The sequence below is a fragment of the Prionailurus bengalensis genome, chromosome C1 (assembly GCF_016509475.1).
Source record: "Prionailurus bengalensis isolate Pbe53 chromosome C1, Fcat_Pben_1.1_paternal_pri, whole genome shotgun sequence".
Classification (NCBI taxonomy): Eukaryota; Metazoa; Chordata; class Mammalia; order Carnivora; family Felidae; genus Prionailurus; species Prionailurus bengalensis.
In genome coordinates, this window is record NC_057345.1 from 12,584,043 (window position 1) to 12,606,482 (window position 22,440).

General features: G+C 60.5%; 1 protein-coding gene across 1 annotated transcript in view; it reads left to right on the plus strand.

Annotated features, from left to right (window-relative positions):
• The window catches only part of ARHGEF10L (Rho guanine nucleotide exchange factor 10 like), a 142,638-nt gene that overhangs the window by 100,282 nt on the left and 19,916 nt on the right, over nt 1-22,440 (plus strand). Inside the window, 4 exon segments of the mRNA XM_043573887.1 lie at nt 2,224-2,310; nt 3,964-4,184; nt 4,881-5,035; nt 12,395-12,543. Of these exon segments, the coding sequence (XP_043429822.1) occupies nt 2,224-2,310; nt 3,964-4,184; nt 4,881-5,035; nt 12,395-12,543 (612 nt within the window).

Genomic DNA, 22,440 nt, shown 5'->3' on the forward strand with positions numbered 1-22,440 from the left:
AGCAGGGACATGGGGGCTGAAGGAAGGAGCGTTTCTCCTCTCAGTGCCGACGGGTGGCTGGGGCCCAGGCTGGGCCACACCAAGACCTTCCTCGAGGGGACATCATTGGGGCACAGCCGTCCCTGGGCCTGAGCTCCAGCCGAGTGATGCTGGGAATGCCACCTTGGCCGGCAGCGTGCTTCACGCCGAGCACTGGCAGGCCTGTCACGGGGAGTGTGTGCAGAGCTCAAGAGATGGAAGCAAAGATCCAAGCACATTTAGGGCCCCACGGGTGTCCGTTCTGGAGGGTTTCCGAAGGCGTCACGGCCGCGGGGTCACCCCGGCGGCACCCATCCAGGCCGGGGGCCTCTCCCTGGAGGGTTCAGTGCAAAGGTGTCCCCACCGTTAGCTGCAGCCTTACCTGGGGGCAGGGGCTTGGGGAGAGGGGTGGGGGTGCCCCCCTGCACTGAGGTGCTCTAGGATGTAGCCTCTCAGGGGGGCCGGGGCTGCGGCCCCGACCTGCAGAGGGTCTGTTCCAGGCTCGCTTAGGCCTCAGCGTGCTGGCCGAGAGCCTCTGTCCTGGCCATCGTTAGCCAGGACTCCCCTGCCTCCCAGCCCTGCCCCAGCCCTCCCCTCCTGGCCTGGGCCTGCCTGTGAGGTAAGGTGATGCACAGGAGGTTGTTGGTAAGCAGCAGCGGCCGCTGCTTTTTTGTCTGCCTCTCCAGTCCCCACGACCATCCTGATGAGATGTCAGGGCCTCCGTGAGCGTGACGAACTGGCCTGTGGGGTCACCAGCTGGTAGCGGCTGAGCTGGGACCAGAGCCCAGGCTGGCTGCCTCCACGGCCCGTCTCCTTCCCCAGCCCCGAGCCGCTCTCTGCTGTGCTGCGCGGGGCACCGTGGTTTGGGAGAGCTGGCTTCTTGGCACAGGTGGGACTTCTGGGTCCGGGGCCTTGTCCGTCCAACGAGCCGTTTGAGTTTTTGCCATCACTTTGGACCTGGACTCTATTTGGCTGACTTCCGGGCCCCCTGGAGTTGCCATGGAAACGTCTGAGCCTGGGCTGTGGTTGCCCCGTGCCCGTCTGTGAGGACGGGAGCAGCAGCCTGGCAGGGGGGTGCTGGGCGGCCTCAGCTGGGTGTGGCCTACCAGGAAGCAAAACGACTGGGGAGCAGGGGCCTGAGGGGGCCCGGGGCCCCGGGGGCCGGGGCAAGGGAAGCCTCTAGAGCTCCCAGCTGTGCAGAGGTGGGAGCTGGCGACTGCCCAGGCCTCCAGTAGGGCGGCCTGGCCTCTGGGTAGAATTAACCAGAGCGGGAAGGGCATTGGGCAGGGAGCTGGAACTCTGAATTCCAGCCCTGACTCTGCTGCTAACGTGCTATGTGACCTTGAGCCAGTCATGTGCCTCCCATGCCCACCCCTGAGCTTCAGTGTGCTGACTTCTGAATGAGGGGACTGGATGAGGCGACCTCTTTGGGCTTCCTCACCTTTAACCGTGGGACATCTTGTTCGAACATCCCAACAGGGCCGGGGCGGGCCGGGGCCTTCACCACCAGCAGAGGGCAGCACTTGCCCAGCAAAGGTCCCGTGGTGGCCGCGTTGCAGGTGGGGACCCTTGAACTGTCCCTTCTTGGCCTCCTTCCCCTCCCGCTGGCCCCGGGTTCCAGCAGCGTCCACCACAGGGCCAGGCCATCTCCTCACCCTGCTGCCCTGGCCGGACAGACGGACTGGCTGGGTCTAGCTCGTCTGCACAGGGGTTCTGACGTTGAGTGGGGCGGTACCAGATGTCTAGCACCCCTTCCCTCCTCCACTGTGCTTTTCTGGAAGGATTCAGGAAGACCTAGGAGGGCGGCTGGTGCAGGCCGGGCCCTGGCACTCATCTTCTCGTGGCCTAGGGCAATCATGTGTCCTCTGTGGGCCTCAGTTCCCCATCTGTGAAATTGGAGGGTGGCGGGCATCAGTGGTTTCCATCAAATCTTATCTGGACGTTGCTTAGTCTGAGAAATCCATGGCTGGCCCAGAGCATCATTCGGGCGCCTCCTAGCCAGAAGGTTCTAGAAGAGCGCTGGTCAAACGTGAGTGGATAGGAACTGCCTGGAGATCCCATGGGGCTTTCCCGGCCCCATCCCCCTCAGGGATTCACATTTGGGGCCTGATGGGGCCCGGGAATCTGCAGGCTTAACAACCCCACAGGTGGTGGTTCAGACAGAGATTCTGCTGCCAGATGTGTGTGCCTTGTGTGTCTTCACAGCTTGGGGCCCTGGTCCACAGTCCTGTCAGCTGTCCCCTGCTGGGTTTCTCGGCGGTGAGCACGTCCCTTCCACAGGGCTACCTCTGGGTAAGTCACTCCTGAACCCAGCCAGGGATTCTGGCCTCAGGACAGAAGCAGGGAGGGTGGCACCGGGAAGGGGGTGCTGGAGGGTGCTGCCTGCCTGCTGGCCCCCGTTAGGTCCATCTTCAGCCAGGAGGGTCTTCCTGGGAACCTCTGTGCTGGGCTGCGTGCTCAGAGTTGGCACATACGACTTCACCAGGGACGACAGAAAACCAAGTGACGAAGAAGTGAGTGTGGCTGTTGCAAATGGCCATGTGCCACGAAGGAAACGAACAAAGCTGTGCCGAGTACCTGGGTGTCAGGGTCTTTTACCCTGGGGGTCAGGAAGCAGGGCTGGACATTGCTCATCTCTGGCAGAGATCCCCACCCACCTCTTTTCCCCTGGGATTCCTGGCAAAGCCTCTCTCAATTCAAATAGGTCCCCTTACGCTCCTTGTGATGCAGCCTGTGCTCTCCCATAGGCTGCCTGGGGTTTCACCTCCTCACCCCTTTGGCCACTTTCCAGTTCCTGCTTATTCCTGTATCTAGGCACTCAGGCAGGAACACTGGCTCACTCTTGAGAGTCCAACCCAAGTGTCCTCTGAGGGTGATTTGTTTCTCACTGTTTCCCCAGTTTCTGGCATGTGGTATATTCATCCAACCATCCAGCCATCCGTCCATCCATCCATCCATCCATCCATCCATCCATCCATCTTTCCATCCTTCCTTCCATCCATCCATCCATCCATCCAGCCAGCCAGCCAGCCATCCAACCATCCAACCAATCATCCAACCATCCATCCAACCATCCAACCATCCAACCAACATCCAACCATCCATCCATCCATCCATCCATCCATCCATCCATCCATCTTTCCATCCTTCCTTCCATCCATCCATCCATCCAGCCAGCCAGCCAGCCATCCAACCATCCAACCAATCATCCAACCATCCATCCAACCATCCAACCATCCAACCATCCAACCAACCATCCATCCATCCATCCATCCATCCATCCATCCATCTAACCAACCATGCAGCCAACCATCCAGCCATCCAACCATCCAGCCAATCGTCCCTCCATCCGTCCGTCCATCCATCCATCCAACCAACCATCTAACTATCCAACCAGCCAGCCAGCCATATACTCATCCACCCATCTATCCATCCACTTATCTGTGTAATCATCCATCCATCCACCCACTCATCCATACAGTTATCCATCCATCTGCTCATCTATCTACCCACTTTTCTATCCCTTGCTTCCATCCGTTTATTCATCTGTCCATCCATTCAGCAAGTGTGTATTAAGTGCCTACTGTGCGTGACACAGAAGTAGAATGGTAAACAAGACAGAGAAGAACATTTTGAAGGAGCACATGTATGTTCACTATTTGTTGGTTGAAATTCACCCTAAAGATGGGGAAATAGAGCTGACTTGGTGTTTAGTCTACCTTAGCTCCTTAACTGATTTCGTTTGGACTAACTTGTTGCTATGGCAACTGGGGAAGCATGACCTCCAGTGACAGCAGGACGTGTGGGGGCAGGAGGGGGGTGGAATGCTCCTCCCGATGCCTAACCTCAGTTGAAGTTTGGAGCATGTCGCTGGGAGGGCGGGGGCCCAGCTCTGTCCCTGCTCTGGCGATTGTGCCTGACGGCCTCTCCGGGTCTCTGCCACAGGTCGGGGGCGGGCAGGAAGGTGCAGGGGGCCAGGTTGAGATCTTCTCCTTGAACCGGCCCTCGCCGCGCACGGTCAAGTCCTTCCCGCTGGCAGCCCCTGTGCTCTGCATGGAGTACATTCCCGAGCCGGAGGAGGGGGAGAGCGGAGACGAGGGCCACGTGGCCGCTGAGCCCTCAGCTGCAGTGCATCCGACCATCTGCCTCGGGCTCCAGGATGGCAGGTGAGGGGCCTGGGGAGGAGGCGCGTGTCACGGCCTCGTTGCCTTTTTGGCCGTGAAGCCGGCATCATTGCCCCATTTCATGGGGGAAACTCAGGCACAACAGCCTGGGGTCAGTCCGCTGGAAGGCGGCATGTCTGGATTCCCACTTGGGTCTGTGGGGTCCTGAAAACACTTTTTTTTTTCTTTTTTAAATTTTTTAAAATGTTTATTTATTTTTGAAAAAGAGAGAGAGAGAGAGAGAGAGAGAGAGAGAGAGACAGGGTGTGAGTGGGGGAGGGGCAGAGAGAGAGGGAGACACAGAATCGGAAGCAGGCTCCAGGCTCTTGAGCTGTCAGTACAGAGCCCGACGCGGGGCTCGAACTCACGAGCCGTAAGATCACGACCTGAGCCAAAGTCGGACGCTCAACCGACTGAGCCACCCAGGTGCCCCCTGAAAACAGTCTTCTCGGCACCTCGATCATGCCGCCTCTCGAGATTCCCACCTAGCTCTCCCTGGCACCAGGGGTGGGGAGCGTGCCGTCCTCCAAAGAACCACCCACGGCCAAGTGCAGGCTCCCAAAGAGTGGGACAATGGCCTGTTGCCATGGCAGGGAGGCCTGGCTGAGCTGGGGAGCCCCCAGACCCCTCTCCGCGGGAGGGCCTGCGGGGCGGTGGGGGGGGGGGGGCTCCGTGAGTCACTCAGGCCTCTCCCCACAGCATCCTGGTTTACGGCAGCGTGGACACGGGTACTCAGTGCCTGGCGACCTGCAGGAGCCCAGGCCTGCAGCCTGTGCTCTGCCTGCGGCATAGCCCCTTCCACCTGTTCGCTGGTTTGCAGGATGGGACCGTCGCCGCCTACCCTCGGGCCAGTGGTGAGGATGGCGGTGCTGGGGGCAGTGGGGGGCGGCCCTGGGCACTGCCTGCGAGCGGCCGCGGGAGGCAGGCCAAGGAGGCAGCTCAGACACAAATCGGGGAGTCTGGGGGTAGTTAGAGATTCCACGGGGGTCCCTGCGGGAATAGGTCGCTCACTACCGTGCAGGCAGCTCACCCCGTTAGCAGGAGGCTCTGGGAAGAGCAGGGACTCTGGGTCACAAAGACTCTGGGGTCTGGGGTCCCCTCACTGCCCTGTCGATGGCTGTGTCCGCTGGCGATCGGCTTCTCTTTGCACCTGGGTCTCCTCGTCTGTGAAATGGGCCTATGTCTGTACCCGCTGTGCACGGGTCCCGGCGGGTTAAACAACCCGGCGAAGGCGAAGCCTAGGGCCTGGCACGGGGAGTGCTTAAATGGAGTCAAGCATTTGAACGCCTATCACGTTATCAAGCCACGGATGGCACAGATGGTGTCTGGAGGGCAAGGCTAACAGGTCTGAGCTGCTGTGCACCAGGAACGGGAGGAGTGTTTGATTTGTGCGCATCACCTGAATTCTCCCGACAAGCCTCTAGAACTGCAGATCCTGGGAGTCCGGGAGGGGGTGTGGGTTGTGTACAGCCACACGGAAGGTCGTGGCCCCTGTGCCCTTGTGGCTCGTTCGGCTCCCGGTTCCAAGATATGTGCTGGGGGTGGGAGGGCAGCCACCCCCAGGGCGCCCAGAGAGGGCTGATGGGTCTGAAGCTCAGCAGTCATAGACCTCTCCCCCTCCTCCTCTCCCCTCCCTCCCTCTTCCTCTCTCTCTCTTCCCCTTCCTCTCCCTTCCCTCCCCTCTCTCCTCCCCTTTCCTCTCTCCTCCCCTCCCCTCCCTCCCTCTTCTCTTCCCTCCCCCTCCCCTCTCCTCCTCCTCTTCTCTCTCTCCCCCTCCCTCTCTCCTCCTCCCTCCCCTCCCTCCTGAGAGAGCCTCTAATTGCTGCGTCATCACTGCCTGTTGCAAGGATATAAACGGATATTTGCACTGAGCTATTTTTTTGCCACTTGGCACTGTGTTGGTATTTTTAATTAGCTTTTGATAAGGCATTTATAGTTTTTAATTAAAGGGGGAAGAGGGAGGGAAAAAAATCCCTCTTACCGACAGACGTTGCATGTGTGAGAGTGTAAACGTGGACTCTGATTTTTGGAGATCTAAACGGGGGGTTCCAAGGGGACCTGTACCCTGTGGCTCCTGCTGAATCCCACGAGCCCTGCCCTGCCCTGGCCGCCCGGGTCCCCACTAGGGGCTGCCCTTGGCCCTTTGCCTCCTGGTTCCTGACTTACCAGTTTGGGCATGGGGGTGGGAGGAGGTGGGGGGGGTGAGATCACTGGGGCCACCGTAATGAGACACCACAAACTGTACCACCTCCTGCTCTGGGGGCCAGAAGTCCAAGACCAGTGTGCTGGCAGGGTCGACTCCTTCCGAGGGCCGGGAGGGAAGGGTCTGTTCCAGGTCCCTGTCCCAGCTTCCGGTTGCTTTCTTGGCTTCTGGCCACAGGACCTGCCCTCCCATGGCTGCCTCCCCTGTGTCCTATTGGATTAGGGGCCCACCTTACTCCAGTGTGACCTCATCTTAATCAGTTATATCCACGACACCCCTACTTCTAAATAAGGTCACATTCTGAAGTCCTGGGGTTTAGGACGTGAATTTACGAATTTGCGGGGGACATAACACCCATAACAGGGGCCTGGGGTCTAACCGTTGGCTTTCAGCCCAGGGTTAGAGTCTGGTGCTTTGTCAGAACCAGAAAGGCCACTGGGGACCACTGGACTCCACGCCCTCATTTTCCAGGTGGGAAGGGACTTCCCAAAATGCCGTGGGTGAGCCTGAGCCCAAGTCCTCTTGCGAGGGCCAGGGCCCTCTCCAGACGTAAGGGGGTTTGGGCTTCCCCGAGCGGAGCTGGAGGCCATCAGGCCGGGAGGAGGGGCTGAGACCCGCTAGTCGCTCTCCCAGCTTTGCTGCCTTGCAGACGCTTGTCACCAGCTATTTACTGAGCACCTGCTATGTGCCATAGATATGGCGGCCGGCAAAACAGGTGTGACCCTGCCCTGGAGAATGTAGATAGCCTGTAGCGGGAGACAGAATCAGTCAAGTGGACAGGTAGGGAGCTTATGGTTATACATCACGCTGAGGGGCGTTGGGGGGAAACAGGGTGGCACGTGAGGGCCTGACCCCCGGGCATGGGGTGGGCTGGTGGGCAAAGGCCTCTCCGAGGCACGGGATGCTGAAGCTGGGCAGTAACCAGGGGGGCAGTGGCAGGGGGCAGGGTCTGGGAGCAGACGGCTGATAGGGTGGGCCTTGGGTTTGTCTCAGTCGATGGGAAATAGAATGTTGGAAGAGGCTGAGCACTCTGCCCTGTGGCCGGCGGACGGGAGAGGAGGCAGGGAGGCTGGCTGGGAGGCCGTCACACCCGGCTGGCCAAGTGGGCCTGGGCTCACTCTTTCTCTCTGGAGCCCACCCTCTGGGGCTTCGGTTTGGCTTTGGCCAGGGAGGCCTCTGGGAGAGGCCTTGTCTCGCCCGGCCTCCCCCTTCCCCCATTCTTTCTGTGCTATCCTCCAGAGGTGGTCCAGGCAGGAAGGTGGGGGGCGGGCGGAAGGGCTCTCAGGACCTGCCTCACGGTGTAGGGTGGGGGAGGGTCCCCCCCATGACCTTTCAGTTCGGCTGCATGTGGCAGGGTCTGGAATCATCATCCTCGCCCATGACCTAGCTCTGGGGCCCCCTCCAGACTCACTGAGGCCTCAGATACCTATACCCCATCCCAGCCCCAGAGCTCCTGAGCCAATCTCTGTAGCCCTGTGCTGGTGGAGCCCCCTCTGGTGCACCTGGTGGCCTGGAGAGTCTGGGAATTGTGAATAATCCACTTGAGGACACCTAGGTTCATGCTTGGCTCACCCATGGGCCTTTGGGAAGTCCCTTCCCACCTAGAAAAAATGAGGGTTTGGAGCCTTTCTTTTTCTTTTTTTAATTGTTTTAATGTTGGTTTATTTTTGAGAGAGAGAGAGAGAGAGAGAGAGAGAGAGCAAGCAGGGGAGGGGCAGAGAGAGAGGGAGACATGGAATCCGAAGAGGCTCCAGGCTCCGAGCTGCCAGCATGGAGCCCGATGTGGGGCTTGAACTCACCAACTATGAGATCACGACCTGAGCCGAAGCTGGACGCTTAACCGACTGAGCCACCCAGGCGCCCCGGGTGTAGAGCCTTTCTGGTTCAGCTCTGGGCTGAAAGCCAATAGTTAGACCCACATCTTCTAGCATAGGTTGAGTTATATCCTCCCCAAATTCAGAGGCTCAAGTCCTAGTCCCTGGAACCTGAGACCGTGACCTTGCTGGGAAGTAGGATTGTTGCAGGTGTGATTAGTTAGGATGAGATCACAGTAGAGTAGAGTGGGCTCCTGACCCAGTGCAAGGATGTCTTTATAAAAAGGGGAAATTTGGACACAGACCCTTCGTGGGCTCGGAGCCAGTGCCGGACGGAATATTCGTGTTTGTAGTCAGGCTTACCGTCCTGCCTGGGTTTGGCTGAGACCGAGACCTGGCAAAACGGGGATTTCCGGCCCTTGATCTGGCTCATTGCAGAAGGGAAGGCCCAGAAATATTAAGGAGGAGGTGCAGAGCCAACGGGGGACTGGCCCAAGTCCTGGGACCTGCGGAAGCAGCGGCTGAGACATGACAGGGTTCCAAGGCCGCCAGGCCACACGGAGTTCCGTAACGGCAGAGCTGGAGGGGCCTTGGAGTCCAAGGCCAAGAGCAGTGTGGTCACGGCAGTCATTCTGCTGCTCCCCGGGAGCCTCTGCATACCTGCGTGCATTCATTCACTCACTCATTCATTCATTCATTCATTCACTCACACATTCATTCATTCGTTCTTCCATTCACTCAACAAGTACGTATTCAGTGCTCATGAGGTGCGAGGCCCTGAGCAGGGCACTGGGACCCAGAGATGACTCAGGTGGCTGCTGTCCCTGCCCAGTCCTGTGTTTGAGCAGAGCTACCTCCAGGTACCCTCTGTCACCCCATCTCTGAGCAGGCAGAGGAGGGGTATGGGTATGGGGCTGTCCCTGGTTAGGTGCTGGGGACGAGGGCCAGGGCCACCCCCTCGAGGAGGCAGATGATGGAATGTGTAAGGGGATGGACTGAGGAGTCAGGCTGCCTGGGATGGAGTCCCAGCTGTGACAGGTTGGGCCTATTGCCTCCCTTCTCTGAGCCGCGGTTTCCCCACCTATAAAATGGGTGTGAAGGCAGCCGCACACAGAGTGGATGTGAAGGCCCCATGTGATGAGTCAGGTGCCCAGATGGAGCCCGGGAAGTATCGGGACGGGCGCCTGTTAGCTCCTGTCACCATCGTCGTCACTGTCGTTATTGCTGGGCTCAGGCTGCCCTTTGGACCTTTCTCGGCCCCGAGGACGTTCCCTCTGTGTCCTGCCCCGTGACTCCAGCTGGGTGAGCGTCCCTGAGGGAGACCAGCGGGGGTGGAGGGGCTCCTGCCTCCTGAAGGTGCCTTTGCTGAGACATCTCCCTTCATCTGGTGTGAGAGCCGGTCCTGGGCCCAGACGGATAGGCTGTCACTCGGGACTGGCGTGTGCATGTGCGTGTGCACGCGTGTGCCAGGGCGTGTGCGGGCTTACCCAGAGCCGCTGCAGGGCACGGAGGGGGCCGGGGTCAGCCCTGCCCCGAGCTCACAGTGACTGCATTTAAAATCCTAAGGTTGTGGCTCGGGAGGGCTGGGAGGAGCCCTTGAGCTCTGGCCTCTTGTGGTGCACTTGGGGAAACTGAGGCTCAGCTCGTTAGGGCCTGTTGGAGCCTGTCCGGTGCCCTTTTTGATAGACAAACATCGAATTAAATTTTGCCACAGTTTATCGTTTTGTCCTGGAGTCAGGCCTTGGGGGGTTTCTGGAGGAGGGGTCAGAGTGATGTGGTCCTCAGGGCTCAGACCCCACCCCCCCCCCCAGGCAGCCATGACTGTGCTCTGTGCTAGAAAAGCACAGGGTAGACAGTTCACCAGTGTGCCCACGGGGCAGAGCCCCCACTCCCTTGTTTTCACGTGGGGTCCCAGCATCCCCAGCTGCTCCCCGCCTGCTCACCAACCCCTCCCCCCCACCAAGAGGTCACAGCCCCACCCGAGCCATAGTTCTGCACACACACGCACTACTCACCTCTGGCCACTGGGGGGCGCCAGAAGCCTTGCAGTTTGTGGTTCTGGTGTCTGGGCCAGGGGGTCAGCATCCCTTGTGGAGGCCCGGCCACCGTGTGGTCACTCACCATCCTAGACCCCAGTCCTGATCCCAGAGCCCGTCGGAAACTCTGGGAAGCCGAGAGGGCGCCAGGGTTGGGGAAGGAGGCCAGGGTCAGTGAGCGGAGTTCAAGCCCCGCTTGGCCCGTCACCCTTCGGGTGGCTTTGCACAACCTCTCAGCTGTCTGGGTCTCTGCTGTCACGTCAGTCAGGGGGAGTCCACACCTGCTTCTGCACACTGCTGTTTTGTAGCAAATGACACCCGACAAGAGCTAACGGGCAACTGCAGGCTTTCTGGCCGCGTCGCTTGGGCCAGTTATTTAAATTCTCTGTGTCTGTTTCCTCGGCGTAAAACCGGGATAAGAATAGCGCCTTCCACACCGGCTGGCCAGGAGTTCAGGAAACGGCTCACGAGCCGAGCGCCTGGCAGTGCCGACCTGGCAGGTCAAAGCTGTCAGTGTTCCTGACTGGGTGCCACCCCCGTGCCGAGTGTTCTGCGTGTGTCCTCTGATTCTGCAACGTGCAGGTGCGCCTGTCACGCCCATTTTGCAGATGAGGCTCCGAGAGGTGAAGTCCCCTGTCCAAGGTCTTGCAGAAGGTTGGGGGCTGCGGCCAGGGTTCTGGCCCAGCCTTCTCCCCGTGTGTTCATGTTCATGGGCTGGAAAGACCCTATCCCCCACCTCCTAGCTGACCCGGGAGTCTGCCAGCTGTCAGTGGGACAGAAGGGCGAGAGGAGACCCCGTTTTACGGGTGGGGGAGGGGTAGAGGAAGAGGGAAAGCTGGGGGTCGGGGGCGGTAGGGCATCTGGTCTGTCCTCCGAGGGCTCCTCCCGATGCACCCGAGTGGTGACTTCCACCCGGTGCCCCGGTGGCCCCCCCCAGCCCTGCAGACAGCTGTGCCCCGTCATGCCCCGCCCCGGCCCCCAGCAGCTGGCTCGGAGGGAAGGGCTATGACAGGGACCCGGTGGGGGGGCTGTGAGGGCGGCCGGGCACTGGCACGCCAGCAGCGGCCTCTGCCCTCTTCCCAGGCCCCAGCCACTGCCGCCTGTCCCCATAGTGTGCCCCAGATTCCCTCTCAACGCCCCCCACTTCTCACCCGGTATGCTGGCAAGACAGGGTGGCCCCGGGGTTTCTGTGTGGCCTTGAGCGTGACCTCAGAGAAACGCCTGTCTCACACACCCGGGGATATTCCAGGCATGTTCTCGGGTCGGCCGAGCACCCCTGGGGTGGGCAGGGGAGAATCGTGTCCAGAGCCGGGTCAGGTCTCTTGTTCTGTTCCGTCTTCAGGGGTGGTGGACTGTGGACTAATTCCCCCTCAGGCTTCCTCTTCTGTACCCGGAGGTGGAGGCATCTCTGGAGGAGGAAGGTCATCAGAGCTCTTGGTACAGGTGACAGAGTGTCCTGGAGACAGCAAGGTCTCAGAGATGGCAAGAGTCAGCCAGAAACATGTAGAAAAAGTCCTCGGAGACCACATTGGTGGTTGCCCCATTTTACAGATAGGGAAACTGAGGCCCTGAGAGGTGGGGAGAGATGGGTCAAGGCACTTCCCACCATGCTGTGCGGCCTTCTTGGCAGGACTGTGCGGATGCTGCCGATCCTGGGAAACCTCCTGGGATTTCCCCTGTGCCGAATTTTCCCCTTTATCTCGAAGTCCTCAAGGTCCGCTGTGCTTGCCCGGTCACTTGTGCCTGTCACCTTGTATGGGGACTGCTGATCAACCGGCCCCTTGGCTTCTCCAGCCAGCAGGGGGGTTCTTTGAGGGCAGGGTCTGCGCTCTTCCCAGGGCGCAGCACGTGGCCTGGCACCGAGTTGGCGCTCACTAAGTGGGCGTGGGATGAACAGAAGAGAGAGGGAAAGGGAGAGAGGGAGGCAACGAAAGCGGGAAAGATAAAGGAGGGGAGCAGGAGGGCGAATTGGGGGGTTCAGCCCCCAGAGGGGGGGGGCACAACGGAGGCAGGTACGAACAGCCCCGACCCTCTGGAGGAGGGAGAAGGGCCACAGAGAGGGTCGAGCAGGTGCTCCCTCTGCGGAGGGTTCCCATCCGTTCCCAAGGGTTGAGGAGTGCCCCTCCCCCCTCCTGACCTGCTTTTTTCCTCTCCCTGCAGGTGGTGTCCCCTGGGACCTGGAGAGCCCTCCCGTGTGCCTGACTGTGGGGCCAGGACCTGTCCGCACCCTGCTGAGCCTGGAGGATGCCGTGTGGGCCAGCTGTGGGCCTCGGGTCACTGTGTTAGATGCCACTAGCTTGCAGACTCAGGTACTGGCCCTACCTGTGGCTCGAGGCCGCCGGCCCGCGGGCCGTCTTGCTGGGCATGGTTCCAGTTGTGTCTCAGGGATCAGCGAGGGTTTGCTGAGAAGCAGAGGGGCCCCCAAATCACTGCCGGGCTCTGCCCTCTGCCCCGGCATCATCCCTGGATGATGGGCTGCCTGGAGGGGAAGGGTCATGACCACTGGGCTGAGCCGTGATCTCCTGCTGCCTGTGGGGCTGGAACTGGGGTCCTTGCCTTGCACTGTATCCGGGGCCTGGCTGTGCTGAGGGGAGGCCAGTGTGGATGCAGCTGCCCTGGGGGCTGGGCTCTTTAAACAGTGTGGACCTGGAGGCTGCTGGGTGCTCCCTGCTCCGTTGCGGGCGGAGCACGGCCTGCGCCTTGGCCCCTGGGATGAGGGCCTCCACGCGGGGCCTCCGTCTGGACTCAGCCTGGGCCCGTGCCTGTCGCCGCCCAACAGCATTGCCCACCCCGTCGCTCCACACCCCGGGGCCCATCCTGGGTGGCAGGCGTGAGACTTGGGTGTGGCTCCCCAGTGGTATTTCGGTGACGTTTGCCATCATTTGATTTGTCTGGATTATCAGCGTGGAATGAGGCCTTGATGACCGGGCCCAGAAGAGAGGTCTGGGTTCAGGCTCAGGGTCGGAACAGACCGATGCCCCGGGCGAGCTTCTGTGAGGGGGGACCATTGCCGTTCGCTCGCCTGGTCAGTCATCTCTACAGACCGGCTGTAAATTGGCTACTCGACAGGTAGGCGAGAACACTACGGGAGTCTCGCCGTCGTAAGATCACAGGCGATGGGAGCCGGGTCAGGGGGGGAGACTGAGGCCCAGGGAGCTGTGGGTGAATAGAACCAGAGGGTTGAGGCTTTGAGTTCTAATTGTCCTTTAGAGGAGAAGGGGGTTGGGGGCTGAAGGTGACTCCTGGGCTCCGCTCTGGGGACAGAGCCTGAGGGCCTGTGACCTCACTGGTGCAGCTGGGCCTGGCCAGGGGCAGGGTGGACGCAGGGGGAGGGACACTCCAGGGAGGGGCCAGGGAGGTGTGAGCAGGAAGGAGTCTGCTACCTCCCACTCTGGATTTCTTGTTCTTCTTTTTCCTTTTCCTGGGGGGAAAGCAGAGCGGGGAGGGGAGCCCTGAGCCATTGTAGCCACAGGCCCCCTTCCCAGCGCCTGATTTGCTCTGGGGGCTTGTCTGCACTTGCTCCAAGGGCCTCTCACCTCCTCCCCCTTCTGAGAGGAAGGAGAGCAGGGAGACGTGGCTCCCCAGGGCCTTCGGGGTCCCCTAAACTCCTGGGACTCAAGCCCCCGGGCAGGAGGAAGGATGAGGCCCGTCTTGGACCCTTTGGCTCACCTCCTGCAGCCCCTCCCCCAGTGTCCCTGCACTGTCCTCACAGCAGGCCCGGGTGCCGCCTCTGCTCTCCCCTGCTCGAACCCTGTGCAGGTTCTGACTCTCGGAGGAGAGTGGTGAGGGGCCCTCGGCCGGCAGCTGAGCACTGGGGCCTGGTTGAGGGCAGCTGGGGAAGGGAGGAGGGGTCCCAGTCTTGCACACGGTGGCCTCCAGACTGATGGGGGAGACACAGCCCCTCCCTTGAGGGCCTCCAGTCTGATGGGGGAAGGCCCAGCCCTGCCCTTGAGGGCCTCCAGTCCGATGGGGGAGACACAACCTTGTTCTCTACGTGGGAAAAGTGAGCCCAGAGATATGAAGCCAAGAGCAGAGAGAGGATGAGATGAGAAGCTGTAGGCTCTTCGAGTCCCCTGTTGGCCAGAGGACCTGCTCCTCATGCCAACAGGGGAAATGGGGCAGGGGTGGGAGAGAGAAGGCAGCTGAGGACATTGGGAGGCAGGATGTGAACGAAGAGGTGTTTCAGAAGAAGAATTGTCTGAGGAAGGGTCCTGAGGACCCAGAAAGCACAGGCCTGGGGGGGGGGGGGTCAGTGGCTGTTGGTTGCTGGGGAGAAGGTGTGAGCAGTGGGGCCTGAGCGGCACAGCAGAACGTATCTCTTCCCCTCCCCTCTCCATCCCCCTCCCCCGGGCCCTGAGACTTCCTGGAGAGGGAATGGGGGCCATCACCAAAGGCAGTGGCCCCATCTCTGTCCTGGCCACACCCCCCGCCCCGCGCGCCGGGTTCTCTGGGCGTCCCAAGCCCTTGGAGGTGTGCAGCTGGCCGGCCAGCTGGGTGGCCCTGCTCTGTCCTGCCAAGCTGTGCACCCTTGGACCAGGCACCGAGCCTTCCTGGGCCTCAGTCGCATCATCCGTAAAGTGAGATGTTAACAGTACTTCTAGAGGGTCGAGTGAGAACATTTATGGAAAACGGTTATTTCACCCCGGGGCCTGGCACACAGCAGGTGTTCAGTGAGCATGAGTCATCCCCGTAATCAGGTCCCTAACCTAAATCCTCGTTACGGCTTATTTGGAGAATCCAGCTCCCTTTGGGTCGGTGTTGCACGTGTCCGCACCCCGGGCGCGCCATCGTCTTGGGTCACTGGCAGGGGCCTCGCCTCCTGCCGACGGCGGTCCTGGGAGGGTGGGACGGTTGGACGGAGGGCAGGACACGGGTGAGGCCGGGCCCGGGCCATCTCTCACCCGATCATGCCGCCCGCCAGCCGCAGCACAGTCCTACCCAGGCCCAGGAGCCCCGCTCTGGCCCGACCGGCTGCAGCTCAAGGCCGTGATGATTCAAGATTAGTTCTGGATCAGCTGCTCTCAAGAAGGGGATCAATATGGCCTTTCACCTGCTTTGCACGCCACGGGGGGTGTCGGGGGGCGTCGGGTGCAGGAGGCTGGACGGAAGAAGGGGTGGCGGGTCAGAGGAAGCACACGCCCCCTCTGCAGCCAGGGAGACCGGAAAGCTCGCGCGCTGTGCCATGCGGCCCCCACAACCCTCCAGCGATGAGGTGATCGCCGTGCGTTTTTAATAAAGCTGCACTCCGCTGCCGCTTGGAATAGAGGAAGCCTGCCCACCTCAGCGCCGGGGCTCTGGAAGCAAGCTCCGTCCGGCCGCGGCTAGTGAGGCTCTCGTTGGTGCCCAGCACACGGTGAGCCAGGCCTGGGGGAGCAGCCTGGAGACCCGGCTGCCGTCTGGGCTGCCGTGCTCTCGCACAGCCGCCTAGGGCCCGGCGCACGCCTCTGCCCCAGGCCTGAGAAAACCCTCAATGGGGATTTGAGATACTTACAACTGCTCGGTGCTCCAAGCCAGAAGGCCCCGGAGTGCGTTGGTGGCTGCAGGTGTGGTGAGCGGGGCTCTGGGCCAGATGTGAAGACACAGTGAGTTAACGTCGGCCTCGCGTCGACTCTGAGAGGCTTTGCCTGGTTTTCTCCCACCCCCAGGAAATAATAATAACCGAAACATCTTGAGTACTTGGTGTGGATCAGGTATGGGTTTTAAGTATTTTGCATGAATTAACTTGTTTGACCCTCAAGTCACCCTATGAGATGAGCATTGTTATTGCTCCCACTTCACGGATGAGGAAACAGAGGCACAGAGAGGTTAAGTGACTTGCCCAAGGTCACACAGCTAGAAGGAGGCGGAGTTGGGTTCTGAGCACAGGAGTCTGCTCTTGACCTCTGTGTTGGCCGCCTGGGTAGATGGGAGGCTGTCTCCTTTGGGCTGCATTTGTCCCCTGCAGTTTCTGTCCTGTTACACGGAGCTCCTGGGAACTGTCGTTCGTTCATATACTTGCTTTCTCTGCCAACACGTCTCCCAGGCTAAGGATTGCTGCCTGTTCATTTTCATTTCACCGGTGTCCAGCTTACATAGCAGTGATCTGAGTAAATAGTCATGGAGGACGGACAGGGGGGTGTCCTGATTTCCAGGCCCTCTGTGTGGGGTGCTGCAGGGATCGACGGACACCAGTAGCACCTGCTCTCAGCTCGCGGGGAGCTCAGAGTCCAGTGTGGGGAGCAGACCTGGGGTAGTCAGTGTCAACCCAGGGTGGGGAGACCGGGAGGGGGCAGGCCCAGGCCCAGCGGGAACCCAAGGGAGCCACGAGGGGTGCCAGATGCAGCCAGAGGAGGGACAGGAGCAGGCGAGGTTCCTGGAGGTCAGGACCCCCGAGCCGGGCCGGGCAGGCGCGTGTCTGTGATGAGGGCAGGAAGGGAGGAGGCGGGGATGATGCTGGAGCAGGGGAGGCACCGTGAGCCGGGCCGCAGTCAGCCCGATGGTGCGCAGACACAGTTCGGAGGGCTCCCCGGGACCAGGCCCCTGAGCTGCGCCCCCGCCCCCTGCAGCCGTCTCCATTTAGGCCCGCTTGTGCCCCGTCAGCCGCCCCTGACCTCACTGAGCCTGTCCCCCGCGGGGCCAGTGCCCACAGTCTGTCTCTCGGCTTGACGCTCGTCCACCAACTGCTTGTTCAGCTCCTTGATCCCAGCGGAACAGCAGCGAGGCCTGTTAAATAATCATGTAGCTCACCAGGGCCTGTGTCAACACCGCGTCCTCCTGTTCATTATCTAGATCGGCACCTTCAAAGTCTAATCCAGTCGTATGGACTTCATTTTAACCGATCGCTGGAGGGGAAGCCGGCTGTGGGATGATTGTTGCATCTTAATTAAAAAAAAAAAAAAAAAAAAAAAAAAAAAACCAACAAAAAAACCTTACTGGGGACGGGTTGCCTGGAGAGTGCTGGGACACGGGGCAGGTTGTGTCCGTGTTTGGGGACCGGGCCTGGCGCCTGTCCCGCAGGGCTGTTGAGAGGGTTAATGGGGGCAGCATCGCTCTTGTTAGACCCTGGCTCCCCCATTCCCACCCGCGGAGAAGCCTGTCTGGAGCACCTCCCCTCCTCCACGTGCACTGGGTCATACCCCTGTGACCCGCTGCCGTGACACCAGGCCATTCTCCTTCGTAGCACTGGCCACGGCCGCGTGTTGATGTTTTGGGGACAGCTACCAGATTAACCAGACCGAGGCTGAGTGAGGGCAGGAGCACGCCCGGTTGGCTCCCACTGCAGAGCTGGTGCTGAGACCAGGCTGACGCATAGCAGGTGCTCAGCGAAGGGCCGTGAAGGCCTTGGGCACGCCCCTTCAGGGAATGGGCTCGGAGTGTGGCAGGCCCGCTCAGCGAGGAGGGCAGATTTGGGCAGGGGATGTGCGGAACAGGGGGTGTGATGTTAGCCTGCTTCAGAGCTCAGCACCGAGCCCATGAAAGGTGCTTCCCACCTCGCACTGGCTCCCGAACTTCCTGCGGCTGCCACGCCCCCCCGGCACCCAGGCGCTGGCCTCCGATACAGGCACCGAAGCTTTTTGTCGCCAAGCATGCCCGAGGAGAAACTTCTCTGGATTCCTGGACACCGACAGCCCCCAGATGTCCGTCCCCCTGCCCACCCCCGCATACACCCACCTTCCCCACCCTTAATTTTCACGTTTAGTGCCCAAACTTAGTTTGCATGTATTAGCTGTTGTAAATCTATCATAACAGTGTGATGTGGTATGAATAATGCATCCCGGGGCTGTATTAGTTTTCTGTCTCCCGTCTTATTTATGACACGAAACGGGTGGGAATTTGCAAAAGCGAAGTCTAGGCGCAGGGTTTCCTGGGTAATGGTATGCAAATTAGCATGAGGGCGGAAAGATTCACCCAGTCCTTGGGGTGCTGGGGGCCCCCTGAGCGTGCGGGGCAGGGCTCAGGTCACTGCATTGAGTCCTCTCTGTTCCACGGTTTTGTCTTAGTTTTTTAAGTGCGCGCATCGTTATTATTGTCGGCCTGTTATTTATTTTTTAAATTAAAAATTGGCTGGTGAAACTTGAGACACTGATTTTCTAAAGACCAGAGACTTCCCAGGAGGCTCAGACAGTAACAAGGATAGCGAGCGTTTCCCAACAGTAGGAAGAATGGAGGTTAGACTTTTAGAAGAACTTCCTTTCAGGGAGCTTGTGAAGGGTAGGGGGTGGGAGTGGGTTTGGGGATCCTGCGGGCCCCCCCCCCTCCTGGGGGATGCGTCGAGGTGTCAGGCATAGCTCAGGGCTGACCCTGCTCCGGGCATCGGGGGGTTGCGAGGAGGGATGTCCAGGGTTGTCCTACGGGCCTGGGGATGGTTGAGGGGCAGGGCTCCAGGCCCCCTCTCCCCTCACCGGGAAGAGCTCAGATCTTTCTTGTATCCCATGGTTGGTCTCCCCCTGTCCTAGAAGATTTAGATTGGTAAAGGACTTCATGGTTTAAAAACAAGTTGTTTGGCTGAACCCAAGAACCTGTCGGCTCAGGGAGCAGGTTCTGTGAAGCCATGGAAGAGAGGAGGGAGGTGGTGAGGGGAAGACAGATAGAAGAGGTTATTACGGAGAGAACAGATGGGGGCTGCGGGTGAGGGAGGGGACAGACGATGGCGGCAGGTGGCAGTCCTCTGTCTCTGAGCCCCTGCCCCCCGCCCCTCCCCCCCGCCCCCAGTGTCTCTGGCTGTCAGTCTGTCCTCCGGTCTATCTAGCTCTCCCATGTGCCACCCACGTCCCCTCTGCGGTTACCCTCCGCTCTGAGCCCTGTAGGACAGACATCACTGGACCAGCTGCCCAGCCCCCCAGAACCCCCAGACACACAGAGCCACGGACGGACCCCTGAATGCTGGGCCCCAGGCTGGGCCTTGATGCAGTGGAGGCTGGGAGCCTAAGCCCAGAACCAAACTCCGGGTGTAATCACAGATTGAGTGAGATCACACAGGAAGGGGTTCAGGCCAGTGCCTCGCACATTCAAATGGTCATCTCAAGCCTGGCAGCCGGCTGGGGGAGGGTGTGCTGGGCTGGAAGCTCCAAGGAGGCCGTCCTGTTTCCGTGTCTGGGCGAGCTCGCATCGCGGGCCATGTGGGCTGGGGAGCTGGGCTGGCTGGCTTCAGCCCTGGGTTCCGCCGATGGGGATAATTACAGAACGGAGCCCAGGACCTGTGGCTCAATGTATGTGAAACACCAAGTGTCACAGCTGTTGTACGGTGACAGGAAGGGCTTGGTCAGGACCTCTCGGGACACCCGGTGAGGTGACGTGCCTGGATTGGCATCACTCAGGCTCAGTCAGGTGGGGCCCGCAGGGAAGCAAAGCAGAGAAGGCAGAGCAACCGTAGCGGGCACCTGGAACTGTTTCTGAGGCCGGGCTGCTGGAGGATCTTTCCCGAACAAAGCCCCCATCACACCTGATCCAGAACTGCCTCTTTCCCGCCTCTCGCAGCCCTCGGGCGCAGGGCTGGGCACTGACTGGCACTTCGGTCCCTGCGCTGGGCCACCCTGCTGTCGTGCACCCGCTCCTTTGGCGTGGATGCGGTGGTGGGGGTGGGGCCGTGGGGTGGACGCTCATTGAAACTCCCTTCTCCTAGTGGCTGTTCCAAGGCCTTTGCCAGTCGGGACTCCTGGAATCTTTACAGCAGCCCTATGTGGCATTCGCCTTATCACCCCAAAGTCGGGGAGGTAGAGGCAGGAAGTCGGGGAGCTGCCCCTGACAGTCTGGCCCGGAGCCCATGACCTCACTGCCTCTTCTGAGCAGGAAGCAGCTGATTGAAGTGTCACACAGAAGGTGAGCCAGGCACACTGAGCTCAGCCCGGCTATTTCCGGGCAGGTCACGCCCCCTCCGAGCCTCAGTTCCCCTGTCTGCCCAGGGGACTGCCCAGATGCTCAGTGGTCCTACCCCTTGGAGGGGGTTGCGGGGACTCCGTGAGCTGAGCTGAGCTGCGGTGAGCGGGGCCCAGACGTGCTCGGGTGCTGTGGGTGCTGTAGGTGCGTGTCCTGTGTCTGCCCTGTCTTGCTGGGGCCCCCGCGGTGGCTGGGGCAGAGGCAGACCGCAGGCTCAGCCGGGGCACTGCTTGCACAGGGCAGGGCAGGGCTGGGGCACGTGCTAGGGCCAGACTCCCTCTGAAGGTGCTGGGTGGCCCCGGGTGGCCCTCAGCCCGGCGTCCCCCCTCAGGTGGAGAGGAACCGCCTGCCGCCTCACGTAACCCAGGACAACAGAAGGAAATTAAATAGGAACTAACGAGGGGACTCTCGGTGGCCCATGCTCGGAGGTGCTTTTCATATTCCACTCCCTCCAGAGTAGCCGCTGCACCAATGGATTTTAGTTTAGTTTTTAGAGGCACGGGCAAAGGTGGTTTGCAGACTAAGCAGTTGACCGTCTTTCTGGAAAAAATGCACCAGGGATGCCAAGTCTTTCACAGTTGATTCCAAAACGGGTTGTTGAAAGTTCGGGACAGGCTGGCAGTCTTGGAGCTGTGCGGGGACCTCCACCCGTCCGTCCCTCCCTTTTCGGTTCCCGGGGTGGCCCTGAGCTGGAAGAGCCCAGCACCAGGTCAGGTCTCTTGTTAGCCAGACACGACCTCACCCCCGGTTTAGAGATGAGTCGGCTGAGCCCCAGGGGTGCTGACCGACTTGCTGGTGAGAGGGGGAAGCGGGTGTCACGTCCTGGGCCCCCCTGAGAAATGCGCCGGAAGGACCCCTCTGCTTCTGGCACGTGATCCCTTGGCCGTGAGCCGGTGGGACTCTGGAGGAGGTGTGTGGAGGCACAAAGGTGTCTGTGCGTGGCCGGGAGACCAGGTGTGGCCTGTGGGGTCCCTCTGGGGTGACCAACCGTCCCAGCTGGCCCAGGACAGGGCGTTGGACTTCTGGTGCTACAGAGGTGCCTCCCCAGGCAGACCGGGGCGGTTGGTCACCCTGAGCTGGAATCCTGGCCACCACCTCCCCCCCGTTTCCTGTGCCGTGACTTTGTGAGTGTCATTCAGCCTCTCTGTTTTCTCAGCTGTGACGCGTTGATAAGAATAAGACAGATAAAGAAAGGGACAGGAGTCGTCATGCCGATTGCCTTTAAACCACAGACGGTGCCTTGCCCAGAGCAGCGGATCAGAGCGGGACCCCTGCGTCTCCGTTCCCGGCCCGGCCCCAGGCTGGTGGAGTGACCCCACACCATTGATTTCTCGAAGCCTCCGTGTCCTGCCTGTTAGATGGGGATGGCAGGGAGGGGCCCTCATCCCAGGTGGCTGGGGCGTTACGCGGAGGCAGGGTTGGCCAAGGGGCTGGCGAGTGCTCCGTGGGTGATCTCTGGAGGGGCCCATGACTGTGCCTGCCGGGCAGCCCACCCTGGGGACCAAGCAGGGGGTGGGGAGGAGGGCCCCGCGTATGCCTCCATTCTGCTGGGTCGTTCGGTCAGAGATGTCTGGGGGTGAGTCCCGAGCTTGGAGTCCAGCTGCGCCTCTGCCCCGCCCCTGCCCCGTGGGGTCACCTGTGCTCATGGTCTGCTTTCCGTGTGGTCCCTCTTCTCTCGTAAAGGTCTCTGCAAGGATGCAGTCCTACAGCACGGGAAGGGCCTGGCACACAGTAGGTGCCCACGGGCCGTAGCTGCGCCAGCCTTCTGCCATTTCCTCGGCAGCCCCCCGGCCAGCCCCGACCACCCTCGTGCTCCACCATCCCAGCTCTAATGACTTTGAGTGCTGAGCTGCTCACCCTGGCGATTTATAGAAACCAAGCACAGAAACGGCACCTGGAGGCACATAAATATTGTAGGATGGAGGCTGGGCTGTGTCAGCACTATTTGGAGCAGTGTCAGTCACCTGAAACCCTCTGTGTGCACCCCTGCCGCGGGGCGAGGGGAGGCGGGCCGCCGTGGGCCGGTGAGGCTGCCTGGTTTCTTCCCAGCTCCCTGACCAGCTCCTCACGGAGGCCTGCCCTGCCCTCCCCGTGGAGCCTTCCGGGACCCCAAACGGCGGCTTCTCCTCCAGGCCCCGTTGACAGGCGTGCAAGGAGAGCCAGTTACCTGGACGGAGATGAGCTAGAAGCCTGGGCTTCGACCCGGGCCCTTCCCTCTGGCTGCCAGCTTTTTTTTTTTTTTTTTTTTAAATAAATTCCCCCCTCCCCAAACTTTTTATTTATTTTTAACATTTTTAATGTTTATTTTTTATATTTGAGAGAGAGAGACCAAAACAGAGCATGAGAAGGAA